At 47.0% G+C, this 20,885-nt stretch overlaps 10 protein-coding genes across 10 annotated transcripts; 2 read left to right on the top strand and 8 right to left on the bottom strand.

The window, feature by feature from the left end:
- Positions 1 to 273: 273 nt before the first annotated feature.
- mettl27 (methyltransferase like 27) lies at positions 274 to 2,685 on the top strand. The gene is made up of 6 exons (XM_029174427.2): positions 274 to 425; positions 940 to 1,067; positions 1,374 to 1,502; positions 1,647 to 1,782; positions 2,076 to 2,168; positions 2,262 to 2,685. The coding sequence occupies exons 2-6, from the start codon at positions 951 to 953 to the stop codon at positions 2,462 to 2,464; spliced, it is 678 nt and encodes a 225-aa protein (XP_029030260.1). The 5' UTR covers positions 274 to 425; positions 940 to 950; the 3' UTR covers positions 2,465 to 2,685.
- LOC114869882 (claudin-4-like) lies at positions 2,686 to 4,532 on the bottom strand. The gene has a single exon (XM_029174428.3). The coding sequence runs from the start codon at positions 3,846 to 3,848 to the stop codon at positions 3,249 to 3,251; it is 600 nt and encodes a 199-aa protein (XP_029030261.1). The 5' UTR covers positions 3,849 to 4,532; the 3' UTR covers positions 2,686 to 3,248.
- Positions 4,533 to 4,674: 142 nt separating this feature from the next.
- LOC114869880 (claudin-4-like) lies at positions 4,675 to 6,310 on the bottom strand. Its single transcript, XM_029174426.3, has one exon. It carries the CDS (start codon positions 6,054 to 6,056, stop codon positions 5,118 to 5,120), a length of 939 nt encoding a protein of 312 aa, XP_029030259.1. The 5' UTR covers positions 6,057 to 6,310; the 3' UTR covers positions 4,675 to 5,117.
- A 280-nt stretch (positions 6,311 to 6,590) lies between these two features.
- On the bottom strand, positions 6,591 to 8,692 carry LOC114869431 (claudin-4-like). The gene has a single exon (XM_029173672.2). It carries the CDS (start codon positions 7,704 to 7,706, stop codon positions 7,074 to 7,076), a length of 633 nt encoding a protein of 210 aa, XP_029029505.1. The 5' UTR covers positions 7,707 to 8,692; the 3' UTR covers positions 6,591 to 7,073.
- Positions 8,693 to 8,836: 144 nt separating this feature from the next.
- Positions 8,837 to 9,959, bottom strand: LOC114869436 (claudin-4-like). Its single transcript, XM_029173677.3, has one exon. The coding sequence runs from the start codon at positions 9,850 to 9,852 to the stop codon at positions 9,295 to 9,297; it is 558 nt and encodes a 185-aa protein (XP_029029510.1). The 5' UTR covers positions 9,853 to 9,959; the 3' UTR covers positions 8,837 to 9,294.
- A 711-nt stretch (positions 9,960 to 10,670) lies between these two features.
- LOC114869438 (claudin-like protein ZF-A89) lies at positions 10,671 to 11,439 on the bottom strand. Its single transcript, XM_029173679.3, has one exon. It carries the CDS (start codon positions 11,422 to 11,424, stop codon positions 10,792 to 10,794), a length of 633 nt encoding a protein of 210 aa, XP_029029512.1. The 5' UTR covers positions 11,425 to 11,439; the 3' UTR covers positions 10,671 to 10,791.
- Positions 11,440 to 12,461: 1,022 nt separating this feature from the next.
- On the bottom strand, positions 12,462 to 14,867 carry LOC114869430 (claudin-like protein ZF-A89). Its single transcript, XM_029173671.3, has 2 exons — positions 14,334 to 14,867; positions 12,462 to 13,216 (listed from the first exon to the last, which is right to left on the bottom strand). The coding sequence occupies exons 1-2, from the start codon at positions 14,826 to 14,828 to the stop codon at positions 12,581 to 12,583; spliced, it is 1,131 nt and encodes a 376-aa protein (XP_029029504.2). The 5' UTR covers positions 14,829 to 14,867; the 3' UTR covers positions 12,462 to 12,580.
- A 141-nt stretch (positions 14,868 to 15,008) lies between these two features.
- cldn29 (claudin 29) lies at positions 15,009 to 16,375 on the top strand. Its single transcript, XM_029173668.3, has one exon. The coding sequence runs from the start codon at positions 15,540 to 15,542 to the stop codon at positions 16,170 to 16,172; it is 633 nt and encodes a 210-aa protein (XP_029029501.1). The 5' UTR covers positions 15,009 to 15,539; the 3' UTR covers positions 16,173 to 16,375.
- Positions 16,376 to 17,112: 737 nt separating this feature from the next.
- On the bottom strand, positions 17,113 to 18,311 carry LOC114869434 (claudin-4-like). The gene has a single exon (XM_029173675.3). The coding sequence runs from the start codon at positions 17,873 to 17,875 to the stop codon at positions 17,258 to 17,260; it is 618 nt and encodes a 205-aa protein (XP_029029508.1). The 5' UTR covers positions 17,876 to 18,311; the 3' UTR covers positions 17,113 to 17,257.
- Positions 18,312 to 18,445: 134 nt separating this feature from the next.
- Positions 18,446 to 19,988, bottom strand: LOC114869433 (claudin-4-like). Its single transcript, XM_029173674.3, has one exon. It carries the CDS (start codon positions 19,377 to 19,379, stop codon positions 18,753 to 18,755), a length of 627 nt encoding a protein of 208 aa, XP_029029507.1. The 5' UTR covers positions 19,380 to 19,988; the 3' UTR covers positions 18,446 to 18,752.
- Positions 19,989 to 20,885: the final 897 nt, after the last annotated feature.

Below are 20,885 nucleotides of genomic sequence, written 5' to 3'. Positions count from 1 at the left end.
CTGGCAAGGGAAACAAATAACAATTACAATGTAAATATTAAAACAAAAAAAACGTAGCTGGGTGGACTAACTACACCGGTCAAACAAACTTACACAAAAACTAAACGGACAGCAGGAAGCAGCGATATAACCGCAAAAATGAATTACCACACAAAAACAGTTTTATAACCTCTCATAACCTCTCGTCATGTCATGAGTTTTTAGTGCAGCAATGTAGGCTGTAAATTGTCAGGATTTTATTTGTTTTGGCTGCGCTATAACGTGACGTCACCGGGAACGCACAGCCTCGGCCAATCACGCAGCCGCATAGGCATCTGTGGCGTGGGTCCCTTTGTAACGTGTAACGTGAACTCCTCGTTCCTGATCGACTGGACAAAAGATAAAACACTTGATTCCAGGACGTGTTTTTATTGCTATAAAACTCTGTGAGTATTGCAAACCACTGTGTGGTGTTACAGGCGTCAAATAAGCTTGAATGGTTCTGGCTCTTCCTGGTTCGCGTTCAGGCTTTACACGATCTAAAAAGCCAGATGATAAAGTGTAAAAGCTGCAGTAACCACGATTATTTTCACTTATTTCCCGGTGGATTGAACAGTTCCCGGTATGTGGGTTTATCTAAATGTATCCAAGTGAATCAGGGCGACAAAGTCATTATACGTTCGTCATACGTATAATGACGTCATCACGTACCACCAACGTCACGGGGACGTGTTAATTTGCGTTGGACACGTGTTATTTGCGCTTTGAATTACGTTTGAATTAACACAATTTGCGTGAAGTACATTGATATTACATATCACATAATAAAAGCTGAAAACTAGCGAAAGGTGAAATCAACAGTTTCATCAGATGCAACAAGCTACCTATTTCTACGATTCACACGTTATTGATCTTTATTTTTGTTAACATTTCTTGTGTGTATGTCATTTCTTTGCACAGATTTTAATAAAATGTCATCAGTGAATACATTTGAAAATGTGAAAGCAGTGATATTATCAGCTCATAAGAGCACCACATCAAGAGACAAGGTTGGCTTTTATAACTCCTGGGCCGAGAACTATGATCAGGTAAGATGACTTACCTGAGTTTATTATTTATTATATTATTTTCATCATATATATATATATATATATATATATATATATATATATATATATATATATATATATATATATATATATATATATATATATATATATATATATATATATATATATATGTAGTAGATAGTGCAAGCTTCAAATTATTTATTAAAGGATTTACAGTGTGTTTTACAAATAGCATGATGTAGCAGATGTAGCAAGCATATTTATGTCTTGTCTGGGTTTTACATCTTTATGTTAAAAGCCTTTTTCTATCTTTAAAACAAACAGGATGTGGCTGTTTTGGACTACAAGGCTCCAGGTCTGGCAGCAAACACCATCTCCTCTCATTTCAGCAGTGACCGAGCAGCAGCTGTTGTGCTGGACGTGGCCTGTGGTACAGGACTGGTGGCCAAACAGGTAAAACTCACAACATATACTGTAAAGACCTAAAACAGACGACTTCCAACGTTTTATTGGGCCTGAGCATCACTGATGCATCAGCATCAGTGTTAAGGTGCATATGTTTGACCATGTATAAGCAAACATGTCTTTGTTGTGCAGATGCAGACGCATGGATTTAGACAGTTTGTTGGTATTGACGGAAGTGAGGCGATGTTGAGACTGGCCAGAGAGAGCGGACTGTACCAGGACCTGAGGCAGTCCCTGCTGGGAGAAGGGCTGCTGCCTGTTCAATGGGGTAATTAAATGCAACATTAATTTACCCAATTTGCTGGTTTTACTACTGTGATTTATCAGACAAGCCACAAGCTTAGTCATTTTTCTGTATTTATGTTCTGATTGATTGCCTTATGTTTTAACATGATAATGTTTATTCTGTCTTCCTGCTTTTTTCAGAGTTAATGGCTGTTGTAATTTTTCGTTTTTTCATCTTATTTTGAAATGTCAAGTTGTTTAGGACTATTACTAGTTATGACACTAGATTTAGGTGTTACATGTGGAAAAGTGAACTTGTCCTCTTCCTTCCTGCAGATTCATTTGATGTAGTTGTGATTGTTGGAGCGCTAAGTGTTGGAAATGTTCCTGTTAAAGTCCTCAGGGACTTGTGTAAGGCTGCCAAACCAGGTGGGACACATGTTGCTACAACTGCATTTCTCTCACTATTGTAGGTTAACAATAGTGTAACAGCACAACTGCACTGGTTACCGTCTCCACTAGGCGGCCACGTTTGCATGACAACCAGAAGTAACCATGACAATCTGGAGTATAAAGCTGCTCTGGAGCGTGAGATGAAGCAGATGGAGGTGGATGAGCTCTGGAGATGTGTTGAGGTCACCGAGGTGGAAGAGTGGGAGCGAGCCGTGTCAGCAGAGGAAGATGGCTACATAACTGGTGTCATCTACATCTACAGGAAACTCTAGCACCGTCCACAGTCATGTCTGACATACCCTAAGACTCTGAAGTCCAGTTTGTGTGGCTGCTCTTGAAGATAAACTTATTTGAGTCCAAAAGATTCTGTGTAACATGCAGCTTTGTTTAGGGGATGGGTCAAATGCTGAGAACAAATTTCCCCAACTGGAATTTTTCTTTCCTATTACTCACGCCTCAGAAATATTCATAATAAATAAATGTAATACATGTATCACATTATCATTCATTATTTATCAACATGACAATGTTCACCTCTAAAGATAGGATTTGTACAGTGAATGCATAGCTCACACAAAGTTACACAAACCTTGATTTCCACCATTATCATTTGAAATAACAGTTTTTGTTTTGTACATTTTGTTGTTTGATGTTAAATTACACATGGATGTTCAAATCAACTCATTTACATATATAATATCGCAATAAATGTTATATACTGTATATAATGTTACATTACAAAACATTTTGTTTTAACAATCTGTATCTGTGCGACATTCAGCATTTGCCTTTGTTTTTTAGAAAAGCTCTGCTTTCACTATTCATCTCGTAGGCATTTGTCATGACTAGAATTGTGCAACACCGAAACCACAGTGATGAAATCAAAAATTACCTGCACAATACAAACCTTTCAACACAATAAACAACTCATTAAAAAGCTGTCACGTACAACATAATCATCTACAAAAAATAGTAAAATTATTTGCAATAATTTTTCATGTAAACAAATGTATAATGTACAGTAATGATATATAATATAAAAGCTAAAACTAAGTTTTAATCTTCACATTCACTCTTCAGATTCATAAAACGAACACTCTGGTTGGAGTCTGTGTTCTTCTTACATGTGCAGAGGAGACCCCCCCCCAGCACCAGCAGCCCCGCGGCGCCCCAGCCGACGTACAGCGCAGCTCCGAGCCCATGGACCTGGTCGTACGCGTGCTGCTGCGGACGAACGATGTCGTTGGCGGTCCAGCAGACGGGAATAAGCACCAGCAGGCCTGCGATGATGAAGAGGACCCCAGCGACACAGTGGACCTGGCACTTCCGCTTCTCCGTCCTGATGCAGCTGGTGCGCGTTCCCCCAACGATGACGAGTACAATCGCAGAAAATCCAAAAAGGATGGCGACGACGACAAGAGCCCTGGCAGCCTGCAGGACGCGAGGCGCGTTCCCAGAGTAGAGTCTGCACTGGGTTTTATGGCCTGACAACCCAAAGCAGTGCATCCATAAACCTTCCCAGAGCATGCGTGGACCCACGATGCCGCTGATAGTCTTGGTAACGCACCAGATAGGAAGAGCACAGATAACGGCGGTGCCCAGAAAGCCGACCACAGCCAGGGACAAGCCCGCAATCTGTCTTGTACCCGACACCATGGTGAACCAAGCTGCTCAGGGAAACAAGAAGGTGATCTACTGGGAGCTGGAGTTTCCTCCCTTTAACGTGAGCCAGTTTCTGGCCTTGCGTCTGTGTAGGATGGTCAGAAAATGTCACATGATGATTTTACAATGAGGAAACAGCGAGCGATAACACGTTTCACTTCAACACATTAAAAGCTCCACCTCAATAGATTCTCACTGGATTCTGTAAATGACATTGCACTGTATCACTGCACACTGAGTCACGCCCTCAGACAGAACAGGCCTTTGTTCAGTCCTCACAGCAGAGCAGTTAGTTTGTCTGAAGGTCTCACAAAGGAAAACAGAAAGCAAACATTCTCCTTTACTGATTCTACTTTACATGATGGATTTTAATAGGGAGTTTTACAGCAATGACATCACTTCTAAAAAATTTGTTTAGGTATTTTGTTTAAGTTTGGTTAAACACAAGGAAGTTACTGGAGACAAAGTTTCAACCTCAACAGTTTCAGGCAAACTAATGCTCCTTCTGTGTCACCTCGTGTTTTAGACTCAGCACCGTCCTCATGTCTCCTGCATTTAGTGATAAAGAGCCATCATTTTCTGGCTACTGCAAGTTTTAACCAGCAAACCAAACCAGCACATGTTCCATGAACAGGATTCATTGAAACCAGCTTTGAATTGCATAAACACATTTTGTTTCCGCCAGCGTTGGCCGTAACCTCACTCTCTGTCAAACCGGTTTGGCCCTTCAGGACTGAAGGTCCAGAGGATTCTCACAAGCTCGTTTGCAAAGTGGCTCAGGCGTTTTGTCACATTTAACACAGTTAGTGAAAAGACCATATCTCCTTTAAAGTTGTTTATTTAAAAAAATATACACATATGTAATAAAACAAAAGCAAAACCTTATTCCACAGATATATGTGATGTCCACAGACCCACACGTTTACATTCATATCTGCAGCTGCTACTAGTTTTCACACTTATATACATTAAAGCAAAGAGCAATTTGTCTTAAATATGTGTCTTTCATTACAGTTGTTGCTTTGTTGTTTGCTGACTAAGTCAAACAAGTCAGAAAGAAAGAAAGAGGGAAATAAAGCTTTAGAAGTGTTAGGAGGTGCCTGTTGATGCCTTCATTTACATATCGAACATAAAATACGAAAACAAACTTACTTCACTTTACCACTGTGGTCGTTTTCAGCTGCAACAGACCACTGTTTTTCAGTCACCACTCAGTGAAACACAGTGAACAGCTTCTCCACTGCCTGCCTCTGTGTGAGCACGTTAGATGTATGTTCTCGGTGGATTCGATGCATCTTCATTGCCGCTGTTCGCTGGTAATTTCTCCTTCATCTCAGCTTCTTTCAGTTTAGATTTTGTAGACGGCGCCTCGCTGTGCTCAGACTCCATCCATTCGGCTGCTTCCATCTGAGATTTGGTGGACGGGGCCCGTGACCTCTCGGACCCCGGCCGGGGGTTCTGCTTCTCCTCCCAGAGCGGCCTCGTGTCCTGCTGGGACATGACGGATGGTGGCCCGTAGCTCGGAGGCTGCTGCCTTGCCGACGGGACTCGATAAGAACCCGCCCGACTGGACCCTCTGGAGGAGCGGACCACCAGGTAGTTAACGGAGGGCCTGTCCTCCGGGCCGGGGCCTTTGAAGGGCCGCGCGGCGCAGATAAACAAGGCCCCGCCGAGAACGAAGAGGACGGACGCTCCCCATCCGATGTAGAGGCAGGCTCCGAGCTCCCTCCGCTGAGCATCGGCTATGGTGCTGTAGAAGTTTCTCACCACAACCGCAGCCACCATTGTTGTGGGGATGGAGCACAGCAGGCCCGTGATTATCAGCACTGCCCCTGCAGCTACAGCCACCTTCCCCTTAGCCACTTCACCGTCGTCGTCCAGGAAACGAGTGCACTTGCCACCGACGAAGGCCAGAACGAGGCCGATGCCGCCCGTTGCTATGGCGAGCACCATGAGAGCCCTGGAGGCCTGCATGTCGGCGCTGAGAGCCAGCACCGACTCGTACGGCTTGCACTCGATCTGCCCCGTGCTCTGGACCACGCACGTCATCCAGATGCCCTCCCAGAAGATCTGGGAGGTGAGAATGGTGGTGCCCACGAAGGCCGTGACCCTCCACATGGGCAGCAGACAGCTGATGATGACGCCTGCCCACCCCAGCAGGCACAGGACGCTGGCCAGGAGCTGCATCCCCACCGAAGCCATGGTGGAACCCCCAAAACGGCCGCTCTCAGACCTCTGAACCTCCGATGGGTGAGTCTCTGTAGGCTTCTATCCTACGCCTCCATCACCATGTGTTCCTTCAGCTGTTGTTACCCTGTCACGGACAGAACGTTGTCACAAGCACAGTCTCCGTGTCTGACTCGTCGTCCAGGCCCGCAGCAGCTTTGATGTCACAGGTGTGACTCGGCCCCGGCTCATTTGTTAAAGCCTGCTTTTCCGTGACTTCGTCCCTCCCCCTCTTCACTCTTTGTGTCGCTGTCACCGGAGCGGCTGCATGTGTATGTGACATGCGCCACACCTGGTCTACTGGGGGAAAGAATGGAGCCGGGTCCAGGGAGCGTGTGATAAAACTATGACGTCATCTGTTTTGTGTTTTATGATATGTTCTCAATAAAGCAGGAAGATAAAAGCCCTATGGCTCCGGTGTCATCTCATCTGGTTAACTGGTGATAACTGATGTGGAGGCAAGAAAGACGCTTTGTCTACGAAGAGAGACACAGTTTGGTCATCACAATATGTATTAGTCATTGTTTCATTTGCCTTTTATTATTTGTAATGAAGAGATACCACATTTACAATATACATTATACACATATATATATAATATATACATATATTACACAATACTATTACTTTTTAAATATAAAGAACTAAAATAAATTTAGACAGTCATACATGCATTATTTGACATTGTCATGTGTCTCGTGATTGTAATTTGAGTGTAATATTGTACAATACAACAGAAACTGAACTGAACATGATAAACGTGGTCAAATGTGAGTCTACACCAATATAATATAAAAGAGCAGCCAAAGACTTGAACACAAAGTTTAATTAACATATACACTGTATACATTGTGTTCTCAAGCCTAAACATGTCAGTCATGTGTATGAAGAACTAATAAATAACAAACAGACAAACACACTCTAAAGCATTGACTTTAGCTAAAGTTCCAGGCTGTCGTTTTTGTTGTGTTCAGCTCAAATAATGGCGTCGCTTCACACGCTGTCCCCGCTGGCGCCCACAGAGCGGGCTTTGGCGTACTCCACGTCGTAGTGGTCGTCGTCGCCGCGGGGGCAGGACGTGCACAGCAGCCCCCCGCTCAGCACCAGCCCCACCGCGACCCCCCACCCCACGTACAGCGCCGGCCCCAGCTCCCTCCTCTGAGCGTCGGCCGTGGCGCCGCTGTAGAAGTTCCGCACCACGGCGGTGGCGGTCCAGCACACGGGCACGAGCACCAGGAGCCCGGAGACGAGCAGGACGGCCCCGGCGGCGATGGCCGCTCGGCACTTCTGCGTTTCGTCCCCGATGAAGGTGGTGCACTTGGCCCCGGCGACGGCGAGGACGACCCCGAGGAGGCCGGCGATGACGGCGGCGACGCTGAACGCCCGGGCGGCCTGCAGCTCCGCAGGGAGGGCCAGGAAGGAGTCGTAGATTTTACACTGCATCTGCCCTGTGCTCTGGGTCACGCAGTTCATCCAAAGACCTTCCCAGGTCGTCTGAGAGGTCACGATGTTGGCGCCGACGAAGGCCGAGACCGTCCACATGGGGAGTCCGCACACGATGATGCTGCCCACGAAGCCCAGGACGGCCAGGGCCACGGCCAGAGTCTGTTTCCCAGCCGAGGCCATGCTGAAGCGCGCTCCTCTCCTTGAGGGAGCACGACTCGGCGCGTTGTGGTGGTTTCCCTGTGAGCGAAACAAAGGAGCCCTGCCTCAGGTTTAGTCACCGAGGCAAAGATCGAGGCAGGAGAGGAGTGTTCTGCTTTCTGCCGAAACTGGTTTACAGCGGCATCTGACCTGGTGAGATATCTTTGTAACAGCGAAAATCCACAGAGACACGCCTCCAGCGCGAGGAGCGAACAGAACACAGCCCACAAATACAGTAAAGCTTCACATGAGCTTCTCTAAGTGTAAAATGGTGAACTCAGTCAGCAAATATGACACTTGACTTCCAAAACAAGCCTCAATCAATAGGACTAACTGGAGTGTGAGGACACGGATGTGTCACAGCCAATCATTAACTCCAAATCAACAGTCAGGTCCAACCTCCACTCGCTGCTTTATTAAATGTTAAACAACATCTGTGTTCAGCAACATGAAAAGCTGAGATGTTTCCTTTTCCCACTGACGGCAGCAGAGACAAAGAGGTCATTGTGCTCTGTCCTGACTGAAACCACAGCATCCGCAGTGTTTGTAACGGCTGTCACGATAAATCTAGTGAATTTCCACTTGAGGGACTCATACACTTATCATACAGATAATAATTAAGATGAGTTTGACCAAGTGTAGATTTAAAAATAATAATAATCTAAAAGTCTTGATGACAATAATCTAATTATCATTAGTTATAATCTAAATGGGAACGATGCAGGTTGGACATTTCTTCAGTGTTCAGTGCCCAGTTCAGTGTCAGACAAGATTTGTTTGACACTGAACTAAGGAGTTTTCAGCTTTCTCACTTTCATCAGCTGTAAAAAATGTTATGAGATGAAACTAAAGGTTTACAGTGACTGTGTTTTTAACATGTCCCCGGTCATCAAACAACAGTATGATATGACTTTTATTCCTTTCTTCAGCTGTTGTGTTTGGTGTCGGGTACTGAGACGATACCAAGATAAACAGAGACGTGCAGTCAAGCAGCTTGTGTGCAAATAGTGAAACAGCTTTGAGCCAGAGCCGAAGCAGGTTTTTCGGGTGTGGAGCACAAAGCTTCCAATGACGTGTTTGTTGAAACAAGAGTCAAGAATGTCAAAAGCGTGTCCTGTTAAAATACAGAAATATAAAGTAAGTTTATTCGTTTTAGGAAATAATATACAAACATAATAGCTTCGTATGCTGGATAATGCAGCAAAAGATAATGTAGACAGTTTAGTCAGATACTGGTGGGAAAACACCAGTAAACAAGTTGTTTCAAAAACATTTGAACCAACTTTAGAACTGTTTCCAGGTTTAAACCACTACTGTTAAAACCTATGAACCAGTAAAACTTCAACTTAACCCTTTGATTCAGTTAAAATCCTGAAACAGCAGTTCAGAAAGACTTCACCAATAAAAACTTCATTCCAAACGCTCCAAATGCATAAAGCCTTAGGACAATATGCAGACCTTCGCTTTAGAGCCGTAGATTGTCATAGTGCAATTGAAGCTGAACTGAGCAGATCCATCCCAGTAAATAAGACATTAGCACTGTGTGTTCTGTGGTCTGTCCTCCTCCGTTTCAGCATCTGTACGTACAGCACAGCATCACTCCTCCAATGACGAGCAGCGCTCCCGACACCCAGCCCAGGTAGATGGAGGCGCCGAGCTCTCCCTGCGGCCCGCTGGTGGTCGTGGAGCTGTAGAAGCCGGTGATGGTGCTGTAAGCCGACCAGCTGACGGGAACCAGGCACAGGACTCCTGCTAGTACGAAGACGGCGCCGCCGGCGATGCCGTAGCGGGCTTTGGCCCTGGGGTCGTAGGACAGCAGGCTGTTGCAGCGGACCCCGACCGAGGTGAAGCCGACGGCCAGCGCAGCGACGCCGATGGACACGCAGATCAGAGCCCTGGAGACCTGCAGCTGCTGAGGCAGAGCCAGGACCGAGTAGTAGGGCTGACACTGGGACACGCCGGTGCTCTCGATCACACAGTTCATCCACAGGCCCTGATACGTGACCTGAGCGGTGACGATGTTGGCGCCCACGAAGGCCGACATTATCCACATGGGCAGCGCGCAGATGAGGATGGTGCCCAGGAAGCCGATGACCGCCACAACGAACCCCCCGACCTGAGTCCACATGCTGCCGAAAACGAAGCCCAACACACACGGGATCCTTCAGCTGCCGGGCATTTTCACCGAGCAGCAGCTGCTTCTGCTGCTGCTGCGACAATGAGGAGCAGGAGGGAGGGACCAGATCAGGTTTCTAGTTTGTCCTGATTCCTGCTGACAGTGAATACTGCAAAGAGGAGGAGAAAGCGCTCAAACGCATAAGTAACTTTAGCTGAGCTGCATTTAAACCAGACATGGCTGCGTTAACAGGTGACTATTGTTGCGGTGCAGAGATTTAAGGGAAGACAATCGACCGCAGGACAAGAGGAAAGTTGAAAAGCTTTCAGCACATCTTTCACCACAATGTCACTTCTGTTATGAATTAGCACCAAAGCATGTTCTTGGTTTAGACGACTTGTTTCAGAACAAACTTTCAAGCCATTTATATCTGCCACAAGCAGAGAAAGAGCAGCTTGAGCCAGGCTCCTCACACATTCTGCATTAGTTTAATGAGGTTTACTGAATATTTAGCACAAAGAGCAGAAGAATCATTCTCTTGACTAGAGCCGATTAATCAGTCACTAATTAGCTTTATACAATTATGACTGAGGCTTTGAGAGATTACAGCCTATAAACTGTTCTTTGCCAGCACTGACCCACTTTTAGGTTGATTTAAGATTGTGGTCACTTATTGGAGGTGGAGGCATTGAATGGGAATGTAATGTAGCATTAGAGGTATTGAACACCAATGTCTTACTTACAGACTTGACAATTAGAAACACCTGTATCCCAATCTGAGCCGTTTGTTTCGAGGAAAAGCACTGAATCATTTCACTCAAGCGAACCAGTAATAAAAAAACTCATTTATTAAAAATTCAAACAGTTTGAAATTGATTAAAAAGACAAGATTGTGGCCCTGCCTCCACAGTTATGCAGGTGTTTAAAAAATAAAAATCTACTTGCAGCAGGTCAAACGTAGGCTCCTGCGCCGGCCGCTGATCGCGGTGCAGAGTATTTGGCCGTGTATCTGGTGTCTTTGCTCTGTGGACACTGGCAGCACAGCAGCGCGCCGCCGATGAGCAGGAGTCCTGCTGAGGCCCAGCCGATGAACAGGGACGCGCCCAGCTCCCTTCTCTGGGCGTCGGCCACGCCGGGGTTGTAGAAGTCCCTGATGACGGCGTTGGCGGACCAGCACACAGGAACGAGGACCAGGAGGCCGCCCACGATGAAGACGGCGCCCGCGACCACAGCCACCTTGTTCTTGGAGGCCTCGTCCTCGATGCAGGTGGTGCATTTCCCCCCCGCGACCGAGAGCAGGAGCCCAAAGAGCACGACCAGGATGGAGACCACCACCAGGGCCCGGGCAGCCTGCAGGTCCTGGGGCAGAGCCAGCATGGAGTCGTAGACCTTGCACTGCATCTGTCCAGTGCTCTGCATCACACAGTTCATCCACAGACCTTCCCAGAAGACCTGCGCCGTCACGATGTTGTTGCCGATGAAAGCGGACACCTTCCACATGGGCAGCGCGCAGATGACGATGTCGCCCAGGAAGCCGACGCACGCCAGGAGGACACCAAACACGTGGAGGCCTGTGGACGCCATGTTGTTGGAGGAGTCGGCTGCACCAGGGATGAAACACAGGTGGGGCTCAGCTGCAGCTTTATACTCACATGGCTGCTAGTGCTGTCTCCTGATTGGTTGATCACGCGTTTAAACTGAAATCACCTGTGGTCATTAATTACGTTTTCACTCACTGCAGCCTTTGAAGGTCAATGTTTTGATCATCTCTAAAAATATTTGAATTATCGGAATCGCTCACTTTATACTTATTGAAATAAAAAGGTTGAAGTATTATTGTTGAACCTGTGTGTAAATTTACTAAAACTATATAACCACTGTAGCTCTGTTTCATATCCACACACAGGCTGAGGCTTCACAGCTTTAAAGACCTACATATAAACAGGAAGAAGATTGGGTTCTTATTAGAACCGAAGTGGACCAGAAAGAGAAACAAGTTCTCCACCAGTTTAAGTTGCACTGACAACACGAAGATAACGGAGTCGCCCTCTCTTTGTTCCACTTAAAGGACCGGGACTCACTCCCACTGAACGGGAGAGGGCGCCAGAGAGCCACGGCTGAGACGAGTCCGCTGAGTCAGAGAAGAAGAATCGGCAGACACCAGCACGTGACTGTTTTCCTTTGGCGACGTTTAGCATAAACAGACATCACATGAGCAGCCTTCAGACATGAGTGTGACTAAACTCTACCTTTATTTAAGATGACCAATTAGACATTAAATAACTAAAAGACGTCGTCTTAATGAAACGGATTTGTTAAACTACAGTAACAGGCATTTTCAAAATAAAGGGATTTTTATTTTGACAAGTGTTGCTAAATCATCTGAAAGATTCACCCCTAGTCAATATTTGCAATTAGAACTGTCAGAAACATGGAAGGAGCTTGTTAATGTCAGCGAGCTGACATGTACTCCATGTTAATTAGTGAAATTGTTGGCTGACTTGACTGGTAAATTATTAAGGGTGGAGAAGAGGCACCAAATACAAAGTGTGGGTTTAGCACAGTCAAAAGTCAACATGTAACTTCACTGAAACTTCACAAGAAAAACCAATAACAAATAATGGTCTTGAAGTAAAATTTATTTAAAAGGCTTCATAAAATACATAGAGGATTGAGTCAAGTCCGACATCTGCAGAAAGGTGCAAGTAGCTCTTTAAAAAGCTGAACGTTAGACTCCATATCAGGGGTTGGTTGACGCGTGGGCCGCTGATCGCGGTGCAGAGTATTTGGCCGTGTATCTGGTGTCTTTGTGCTGTGGACACCGAATGCAGAGCAGCGCGCCGCCAATAAGGAGGAATCCTGCTGAGGCCCAGCCGATGAACAGCGCCGCTCCCAGCTCCCGCTTCTGTGCAGTCGCCACAATTTGGCTGTAGAAGTCCCTGATGACGGCGTTGGCGGACCAGCACACAGGAACGAGGACCAGGAGGCCGCCCACGATGAAGACGGCGCCCGCGACCACAGCCACCTTGTTCTTGGAGGCCTCGTCCTCGATGCAGGTGGTGCATTTCCCCCCCGCGACCGAGAGCAGGAGCCCAAAGAGCACGACCAGGATGGAGACCACCACCAGGGCCCGGGCAGCCTGCAGGTCCTGGGGCAGAGCCAGCATGGAGTCGTAGACCTTGCACTGCATCTGTCCAGTGCTCTGCATCACACAGTTCATCCACAGACCTTCCCAGAAGACCTGCGCCGTCACGATGTTGTTGCCGATGAAAGCGGACACCTTCCACATGGGCAGCGCGCAGATGACGATGTCTCCCAGGAAGCCGACGCACGCCAGGAGGACGCCGAACACGTGGAGGCCTGTGGACGCCATGTTGTTGGAGGAGTCGGCTGCACCAGGGAGGAAACACAGACGCTGGTTTGTCACCAGGTTTTAAGCTCGCAAAATGCTTTCTCCTGATTGGTCGATCACCAGTTTAAACTGAAAACACCTGTGCCCAATTACTCAACCAGCATAGAAGCCAAAGGTGCTGATATTATGAGAGGTTGCAGGTGAACAAAGACGAATTCTATGAGCCCACAGGCATGTGACATGTGAGGATGACACCTGGTTGAAAGGTTTCATTCCAAATAGTAAAATAGGGAATGAAAATAATCTAACCTGCTGCTGTTGTCAAAGTGGTGGAGTACCAGTTTACCTATTTAAAGCTCAGTAAACCTGGTTTTCTGAACTACAGTACAGTCAGGTTAAAGTAGATTAAAAGTTTGGTCACAGTGCTTTTGTATTTTACTGTTTTATCTTGATTTCCCTTTTGACATTTATACTTTAAGCACATTTGATTTCTGTGCATTGATGCATGTTTGTCTTTTTCTCAACACTGCATCAGTCAGGTCAAAGGTTGCATTGTACCAGAACGACTGCATGAGTAAGATTAAGTTGGAGCAGCACCTGTGCTTGAAATGGTTCATTTTGAGCACGGTTACCGGTCAGAGCACAAAACCAGCAACTAGATGCACAAGTCAAACCATTCATGCTTGATGAAAGTCTCAGTTTATGGTTTACTGGGAAATCAGAGGTACTTAGAATAAAAGGTAGTGAACTAGGTTTTATCTAAACCACCCATGCTAATTTAGCCATTTCACCGTTAAATTCATTGAGATCAAGGCCAATTTCCCGTGTGACATGAAAATGTTTGCGACCAAGTGAGTCTCCGACAAAAGTGACAATATACAAACAATTGTAGGAAACTTTAGGCAGGACAGTTTTAAAGCAAAGTAATTTATTAAAAAAGTGCTCAGTAAAACGTGACATTTTAAAAACACATGATTGGTCATGTCCATGTTCCTGCAGCAGGTCAAACGTAGGCTCCTGCGCCGGCCGCTGATCGCGGTGCAGAGTATTTGGCCGTGTATCTGGTGTCTTTGCTCTGTGGACACTGGCAGCACAGCAGCGCGCCGCCGATGAGCAGGAGTCCTGCTGAGGCCCAGCCGATGAACAGGGACGCGCCCAGCTCCCTTCTCTGGGCGTCGGCCACGCCGGGGTTGTAGAAGTCCCTGATGACGGCGTTGGCGGACCAGCACACAGGAACGAGGACCAGGAGGCCGCCCACGATGAAGACGGCGCCCGCGACCACAGCCACCTTGTTCTTGGAGGCCTCGTCCTCGATGCAGGTGGTGCATTTCCCCCCCGCGACCGAGAGCAGGAGCCCAAAGAGCACGACCAGGATGGAGACCACCACCAGGGCCCGGGCAGCCTGCAGGTCCTGGGGCAGAGCCAGCATGGAGTCGTAGACCTTGCACTGCATCTGTCCAGTGCTCTGCATCACACAGTTCATCCACAGACCTTCCCAGAAGACCTGCGCCGTCACGATGTTGTTGCCGATGAAAGCGGACACCTTCCACATGGGCAGCGCGCAGATGACGATGTCTCCCAGGAAGCCGACGCACGCCAGGAGGACGCCGAACACGTGGAGGCCTGTGGACGCCATGTTGTTGGAGGAGTCAGCTGCACCAGGGATGAAACACAGGTGGTGCTCAGCTGCAGCTTTATACTCACATGGCTGCTAGTGCTGTCTCCTGATTGGTTGATCAATCTGAAAACACCTGGAGGTGATTATCTTGTTACCTCATTCCACTTAAGTGTTTTTTTTCATCTGAGGTTTGGGATGACGTCCAGTTTTTTTTTTTTATTTCCACATTAATTTTTAGTTTCACATGCAAAATCTTGCCCAGTTTAATAAACAAAATAGTAATGAAGAAAATAGTATTTAGATTTCTATGAAGACCAACCATCATGAGCCTTAAATCCTTAAAGCAGTAGTGCATATATATGTGCATATCTATTTTCTGATATAATTAGTATTTACCTTAGATTTTATGAATTATCTGCAGCTATTAGCACAGTGTCATTGTTTTTACCTTTTCTTCCACCCACAATGGTAAAATTGAAAAGAAATATTTGCACCAGGCTTTGATGTTTCGAAGCCCTTGTCCTTCTGAGCTCCAGGCCTTTGTGAACCAGAGGGCCTCTTTGTCAGAGAGCTACACCTCTGAACTCAAAGTCAACATGATGAAAGCAATGGGACCAATGGGGCCAGAGCCCACCCAGAGGAGGGGGTGCTCAGGGGCATCTGTGGGTTCATATAAAACGACCCTGCAGAGGAAGCGTCTCCACTCTGCAGCTCGGGGGACAGACAGGAATGGCATCCTTAGGGCTGCAGATACTGGGAATCGGACTGGCCGTGCTTGGGTGGATTGGGAACATACTGATCTGCATGCTGCCCCTGTGGAAGGTGTCGGCCTTTGTGGGGAATAACATCGTGGTGGCTCAGACCATCTGGGAAGGTCTGTGGATGACGTGCGTGGTGCAGAGCACGGGCCAGATGCAGTGCAAGGTCTACGACTCCCTGCTGGCGCTGCCTCCGGACCTGCAGGCGGCGCGGGCCATGGTGGTCATCGCCATCCTGCTCTCGCTGTTCGGCCTGCTGCTCTCCGTGGTCGGGGGCAAATGCACCACCTGCGTCGGGGACAAGGCGGCCAAGGCCCGAGTGGCCATCTCTGCAGGGGTGTTCTTCGTCCTGAGCGGGGCCCTGTGTCTCGTGACCGTGTCTCTGCCTGCGAACACGGTCATAAAGGACTTCTACAACCCCCTGGTCCCTGACGCCCAGAGGAGGGAGCTGGGCGCGTGCTTGTACGTGGGCTGGGGCGCGTCGGGGCTGCTGCTGATCGGCGGCGCCCTCCTCTGCTGCCAGTGTCCACCGCGAGAAGACCGATATGCTGGAGCCAAGTACACGCCGCCCAAATCCACCACGCCTGGAAAGGAGTTTGTCTGAGAGTAAAGGCTTTTATCATTGTCTATTAACACGTTTGTTCATCGAGTCTCAGATACAAGAGACGAGATTTGTGTCTTTATTAATGAGATTCACATTTGGTTCATCATATTTGTTATAGGCACTTAAAAATATTATTCAGTAAGATTTGTTTTATTTTGATTTTCTTTTTATTCCAACATATAAATAAATGTTATTTTTGTCTACGTTGTTTTTGATATTCATGAATTATAATCCTGTACGGAAGCAGGCAGAGGCCGTTTACGCTAACTCACATTATACAAAAATTACTGGCTGCATTGTTTTTCTGGCCAGACTGGATTCTTTAGAGAACATCTGTAATCAGAGAACGCCATTAAACAGGACGGGATCCATCATCCTGACATGTCTTGGCAGATGTGCTGTTACTGAGAACAGTGTCCACCTCCATTCTCTGCCGATACAGAAGTGTTTCTTAGCAACATGAGTTGTGGTTCTAACGGTGCTTTGTGCTCTGATGACTTCTCTGGGCAAACGTGAAAAGAAGACACAGGGTCTGAACAGAGGATTTATATGTGACGCATGAAAGACTCATTTCAAAATGTCAGCGTTTCAGTTTACACATATCAAAGCAAATCACAGATGAATTGTTCAATCTATTTAATAATTTAATTATTGGTAACAAGAAATCAGAGAAAAATAAAGATTCACTTGAAAGATGAACCACAGTTACAGTAATATGTCATAGAGTTTCCTTTTCCTTCTTCCTTCAGCTTTAGCTTTAGGCTGTGGTTGAACCCCTCACATGTTGAAGATGTTAAAGTTGACCAATGTTAAATTGTTTTTACAGTTACTCTTGTTCATACACATTCAGTCATTAATATCAGATCATCTGTAATATTTGCTAGTAAAAGATGAAGATCTACATGAAAGGTGAATAACCTTTAACAGAGACAAGTTCAAACCACCACAAAATCAGTAAATCATCTATATTTTCATTGGAGGTTCTGTGTTTTGTTGTTTCATACATGTGCTCATACATCGTGCTCAATACTGCACGTCATTTAGTTGATCCGTAGAGCATCGATCTGCTGTCGCAGCCAAACCACTCACACATAGCTCATGCTTGAAGCAAACCTCGAGGTCATGTAGGGTCTGTCATGGTTTGGAGGGCAACTCCAGCAGAGCAGGCTCCCTCCCAGCAGCAGCAGCGCTCCAGACACCCATCCGATAAACAGAGAAGCCCCGAGCTCCCTTTTCAGAGAATCCAACATCAGGGGGTTATAAAAGTCTCTGATCACGGAGTGAGCAGTCCATGACACTGGGATTATGATCAGCAAGGCGGATGCTATGAAGGTCACACCGGACGCGATGCTGACTTTGGCTTTGACAACCTTGTCCTCCAGGCAATTGGTGCATTTTCCTCCGATCGTGGCCACAAGGACTCCAAACGCCCCCGCGACCACAGAGACCACCACCATGGCTCTGGCGGCCTGCAGGTGTTGGGGCAGCGCCAGCATGGAGCTGTAAACCTTACACTGCCTCTGACCCGTGCTCTGGACCACACAGCTCATCCACAGGCCTTCCCAGGTCACGATGGCAGTCACGATGTTGGAGTCGATGAACGCGGTCACCCTCCACGTGGGGAGGAGACAGCTGATGATGGTCCCCAGCCACCCGATGGCGCCCAGCATCGCTCCCAGCATCTGGACACCTTGAGAAGGCATGACCGTGACAGTGAGGACGAAAACGGCTGCGTTGCTAGAAAATATTCACTCACACAGACGGCAGCAGGCGTCACTGGTGCGGTCTCGATGCTCTGTGTCCACACTGTGAGGAAAAATGTGCTTCACGCTTTCGGGGTGGAGCTTTTGAGCTTCCAGACAGGAAAAGAAAGGCTGAGACACCATATCAATAACACATGATCGCCCTCACGTAATTGTTCCACATAAAATCATTGTTACCTCAAGCCTCCAGATTCCACACAAACCCAGACCTGCATCACAGGCCAAGAATCAAGCGTGAAAGCATCAGAGTTTCAGGGTCAGTGAGGTCAGTTTAAACAGTGCATTGTTGTCTGTGGCAGTGATGTCCAGTTTACTGTAAATGACTTCTCTGGGCAAACGTCTTTTCCACACACAGCAGATTCTCAGGCGTCCACTTGATAAAACGCTGAATCTTTAGTCAGAACCAGGTTCAGTTTTAACAAACTCTTGTTTGTGTGCAGAACAGAGTCAAGAAGAAAAGAAGACACAGGGTCTGAACAGAGGATGTGACGCATGAAAGACAAGCTGAGGTTGAGCAATGATTATTTTATAATTATTCAACAGACTCGTTTCCAAATGTCAGCATTTCAATTCGTACATATCAAAGCAAAGCACAGATGAGTTGTTCAATCTACTGTATTTAATATTTAAACTATTGGTAACAAGAAATCAGAGAAAAAAAAAGATTCAAATAGAAGATGCACCACCTTTGATAGAGCCACACAGTTACAGTTATACAGTATGTCACTGAGTTTCCTTTTCCTTCGTCCTTCAGCTTTAGCAACAACACGTGACTGAACCTTAGAGCCTGATTCTGCTGAGGCTGCGGCCGAACCCCTCACACATCACTCGCGCTAGAAGTGAAAGTAGTGAACTTGTAGGGTCTCTCATGGTTTGGAAGGCATCTTAGGCAGAGCAGGCTCCCTCCCAGCAGCAGCAGCGCTCCAGACGCCCATCCGATATAAAGAGAAGCCCCGAACTCCCTACTCAGAGAATTTAACACCAGGGGGTCATAAAAGTCTCTGATCACGGAGTGAGCAGTCCATGACACTGGGATTATGATCAGCAGGGCCGATGCTATGAAGGTCACACCGGACGCGATGCTGACTTTGGCTTTGACAACCTTGTCCTCCAGGCACGGGCATTTCCCTCCGATCGCGACCATGAGGACGGCGACCGCCCCTGTGACCACAGAGACCACCACCATGGCTCTGGCGGCCTGCAGGTGTTGGGGCAGCTCCAGCATGGAGCTGTAAACCTTACACTGCTTCTGACCCGTTCTCTGGACCACACAGCTCATCCACAGGCCTTCCCAGATGGGGGAATGAGATATGATACCGCACCCCAGAAAAAAAATGACCGTCCACATGGGGTAACCACAGCTGATGATGGTTCCCATCCACCCGATGGAGCCGAGCACCGCACCCAGAATCTGGAGTCTGGACAGAACCAGGAGAGAAGTCATGACGGTGGCACCGCGGTGAGGGCGAAAACGGCTGCGTTCCTAGAAAATATTCACAACTTCAAGACGGCAGCAGGCGTCACTGGTGCTGTCTCGATGCTCTGTGTCCACACTGTGAGGAAAAATGTGCTTCACACTTTCGGGGTGGCGCTTTTGAGCTTCCAGACAGGAAAGGAAAGGCTGAGACACCATATCAATAACACATGATCGCCCTCACGTAATTGTTCCACATAAGATCATGTTACCTCAAGCCTCCAGATTCCACACAAACCCAGACCTGCATCACAGGCCAAGAATCAAGCGTGAAAGCATCAGAGTTTCAGGGTCAGTGAGGTCAGTTCAAACAAGGAAGCGATACTTGAAAAACAAGCAGTTCGTATGGTTCCTGGGGCCGTTTTGTATTTCCTGTTTTATTTTGTCGGACTGTTTAGGTTTCCGGTCTTAGTGTTTTTGTTCCGGTGTCACTCCTGGTCACATGACCTCGCAGCTCTCTATCACATAATCAGTAAGGGTATAAAGGCTCTGGCACTCACCTCACTCCCCTGCCAGATTGTTGCGAGTGTTACTCCTCTTTCCAGTGTTATTATTGATGCAACCCGCCTGTGTATCTGACCGTCGCCTGTTTTTGATTACCCGTTTGCCTTGTCCTACCTTCCTGCTGTGAGTAACTTGTGTTAATCCCGCCTGTCTGACCGCCGCTCTGATTACCCCTTTTGTACAGACGCCGATGGCCTGCCTGTGTATCGACCTCTGCCGGTTGTACTAATTTGGATCTTGCCTTGACAATTAAATCTGACTAAACTTACCTTCTGGTGTCCGAAGCTGTGCATGTGGGTCCGTCATATCAAACAGCCTGACAGCAGTACACAGTTCCTACGGCCCAATATCCTGTCAATGAACGACACCACTAACATTTGAATAGCTGCTTTCTGTGACCAACCTTTAAAATGTTATAATTCGCACAAAGCATCTCAGAACTTCATTGTTGAATTGATTTTCTGATTATTTCTTGCGAGAGCAGCTTCACAGAACTTCCTTCCCATGATTCTGCTTTGTGGGTACATTGATGTGTTTAGAACCGTTCTAAAACAAGGACATCGCTGCACTTCCAGCAGGAAAACACCTCAGCCACCTTTTGTTCTCATATTTAATCTGAGGGAAGTTCTCGTGAACTAACAGCTGCATTGGAAGCATCAAAAGCCCATTTAATTGCTCACATACTCCACAGTCATCTAATATCAGACCTCCTCATTATGAGTCGAGGCTAAATTCAGAAGGGAGACGCAAAAAACTGAGCTGAGACGCTTTGTTACAGGGGAAATCATGAAGTACGTGATGTTGATGGCTCTGTGCTTTCACGGTATCTCAGACTACATGTGTCCGAACACACACAAGGTAGAAAAATTACTGGCTGCATTGTTTTTCTGGCCAGACTGGATTCTTTAGAGAACGTCTGTAAACAGAGAACGCCATTAAACAGGACGGGATCCATCATCCTGACATGTCTTT

This window comes from Betta splendens, chromosome 14 (genome assembly GCF_900634795.4).
Source record: "Betta splendens chromosome 14, fBetSpl5.4, whole genome shotgun sequence".
NCBI classification, from domain to species: Eukaryota; Metazoa; Chordata; class Actinopteri; order Anabantiformes; family Osphronemidae; genus Betta; species Betta splendens.
Note: the sequence above shows the minus strand (reverse complement) of the source record. Positions and strands in the feature narration are given on the sequence as shown.

Coding starts and splice junctions, on each gene's coding strand:
- LOC114869438 (XM_029173679.3), bottom strand. CDS start 11,424: ATGGCGTCCACAGGCCTCCACGTGTTTGGTGTCCTCCTGGCGTGCGTC.
- LOC114869436 (XM_029173677.3), bottom strand. CDS start 9,852: ATGTGGACTCAGGTCGGGGGGTTCGTTGTGGCGGTCATCGGCTTCCTG.
- LOC114869880 (XM_029174426.3), bottom strand. CDS start 6,056: ATGGCTTCGGTGGGGATGCAGCTCCTGGCCAGCGTCCTGTGCCTGCTG.
- LOC114869431 (XM_029173672.2), bottom strand. CDS start 7,706: ATGGCCTCGGCTGGGAAACAGACTCTGGCCGTGGCCCTGGCCGTCCTG.
- mettl27 (XM_029174427.2), top strand. CDS start 951: ATGTCATCAGTGAATACATTTGAAAATGTGAAAGCAGTGATATTATCA. Junction 1,068..1,373: donor GGGCCGAGAACTATGATCAG/GTAAGATGACTT, acceptor TAAAACAAACAG/GATGTGGCTGTTTTGGACTA. Junction 1,783..2,075: donor GCTGCTGCCTGTTCAATGGG/GTAATTAAATGC, acceptor TCCTTCCTGCAG/ATTCATTTGATGTAGTTGTG.
- LOC114869882 (XM_029174428.3), bottom strand. CDS start 3,848: ATGGTGTCGGGTACAAGACAGATTGCGGGCTTGTCCCTGGCTGTGGTC.
- LOC114869433 (XM_029173674.3), bottom strand. CDS start 19,379: ATGACTTCTCTCCTGGTTCTGTCCAGACTCCAGATTCTGGGTGCGGTG.
- cldn29 (XM_029173668.3), top strand. CDS start 15,540: ATGGCATCCTTAGGGCTGCAGATACTGGGAATCGGACTGGCCGTGCTT.
- LOC114869434 (XM_029173675.3), bottom strand. CDS start 17,875: ATGCCTTCTCAAGGTGTCCAGATGCTGGGAGCGATGCTGGGCGCCATC.
- LOC114869430 (XM_029173671.3), bottom strand. CDS start 14,828: ATGGCGTCCACAGGCCTCCACGTGTTCGGCGTCCTCCTGGCGTGCGTC. Junction 13,217..14,333: donor AGCTGGGCGCGTCCCTGTTC/ATCGGCTGGGCC, acceptor GACTCCTCCAAC/AACATGGCGTCCACAGGCCT.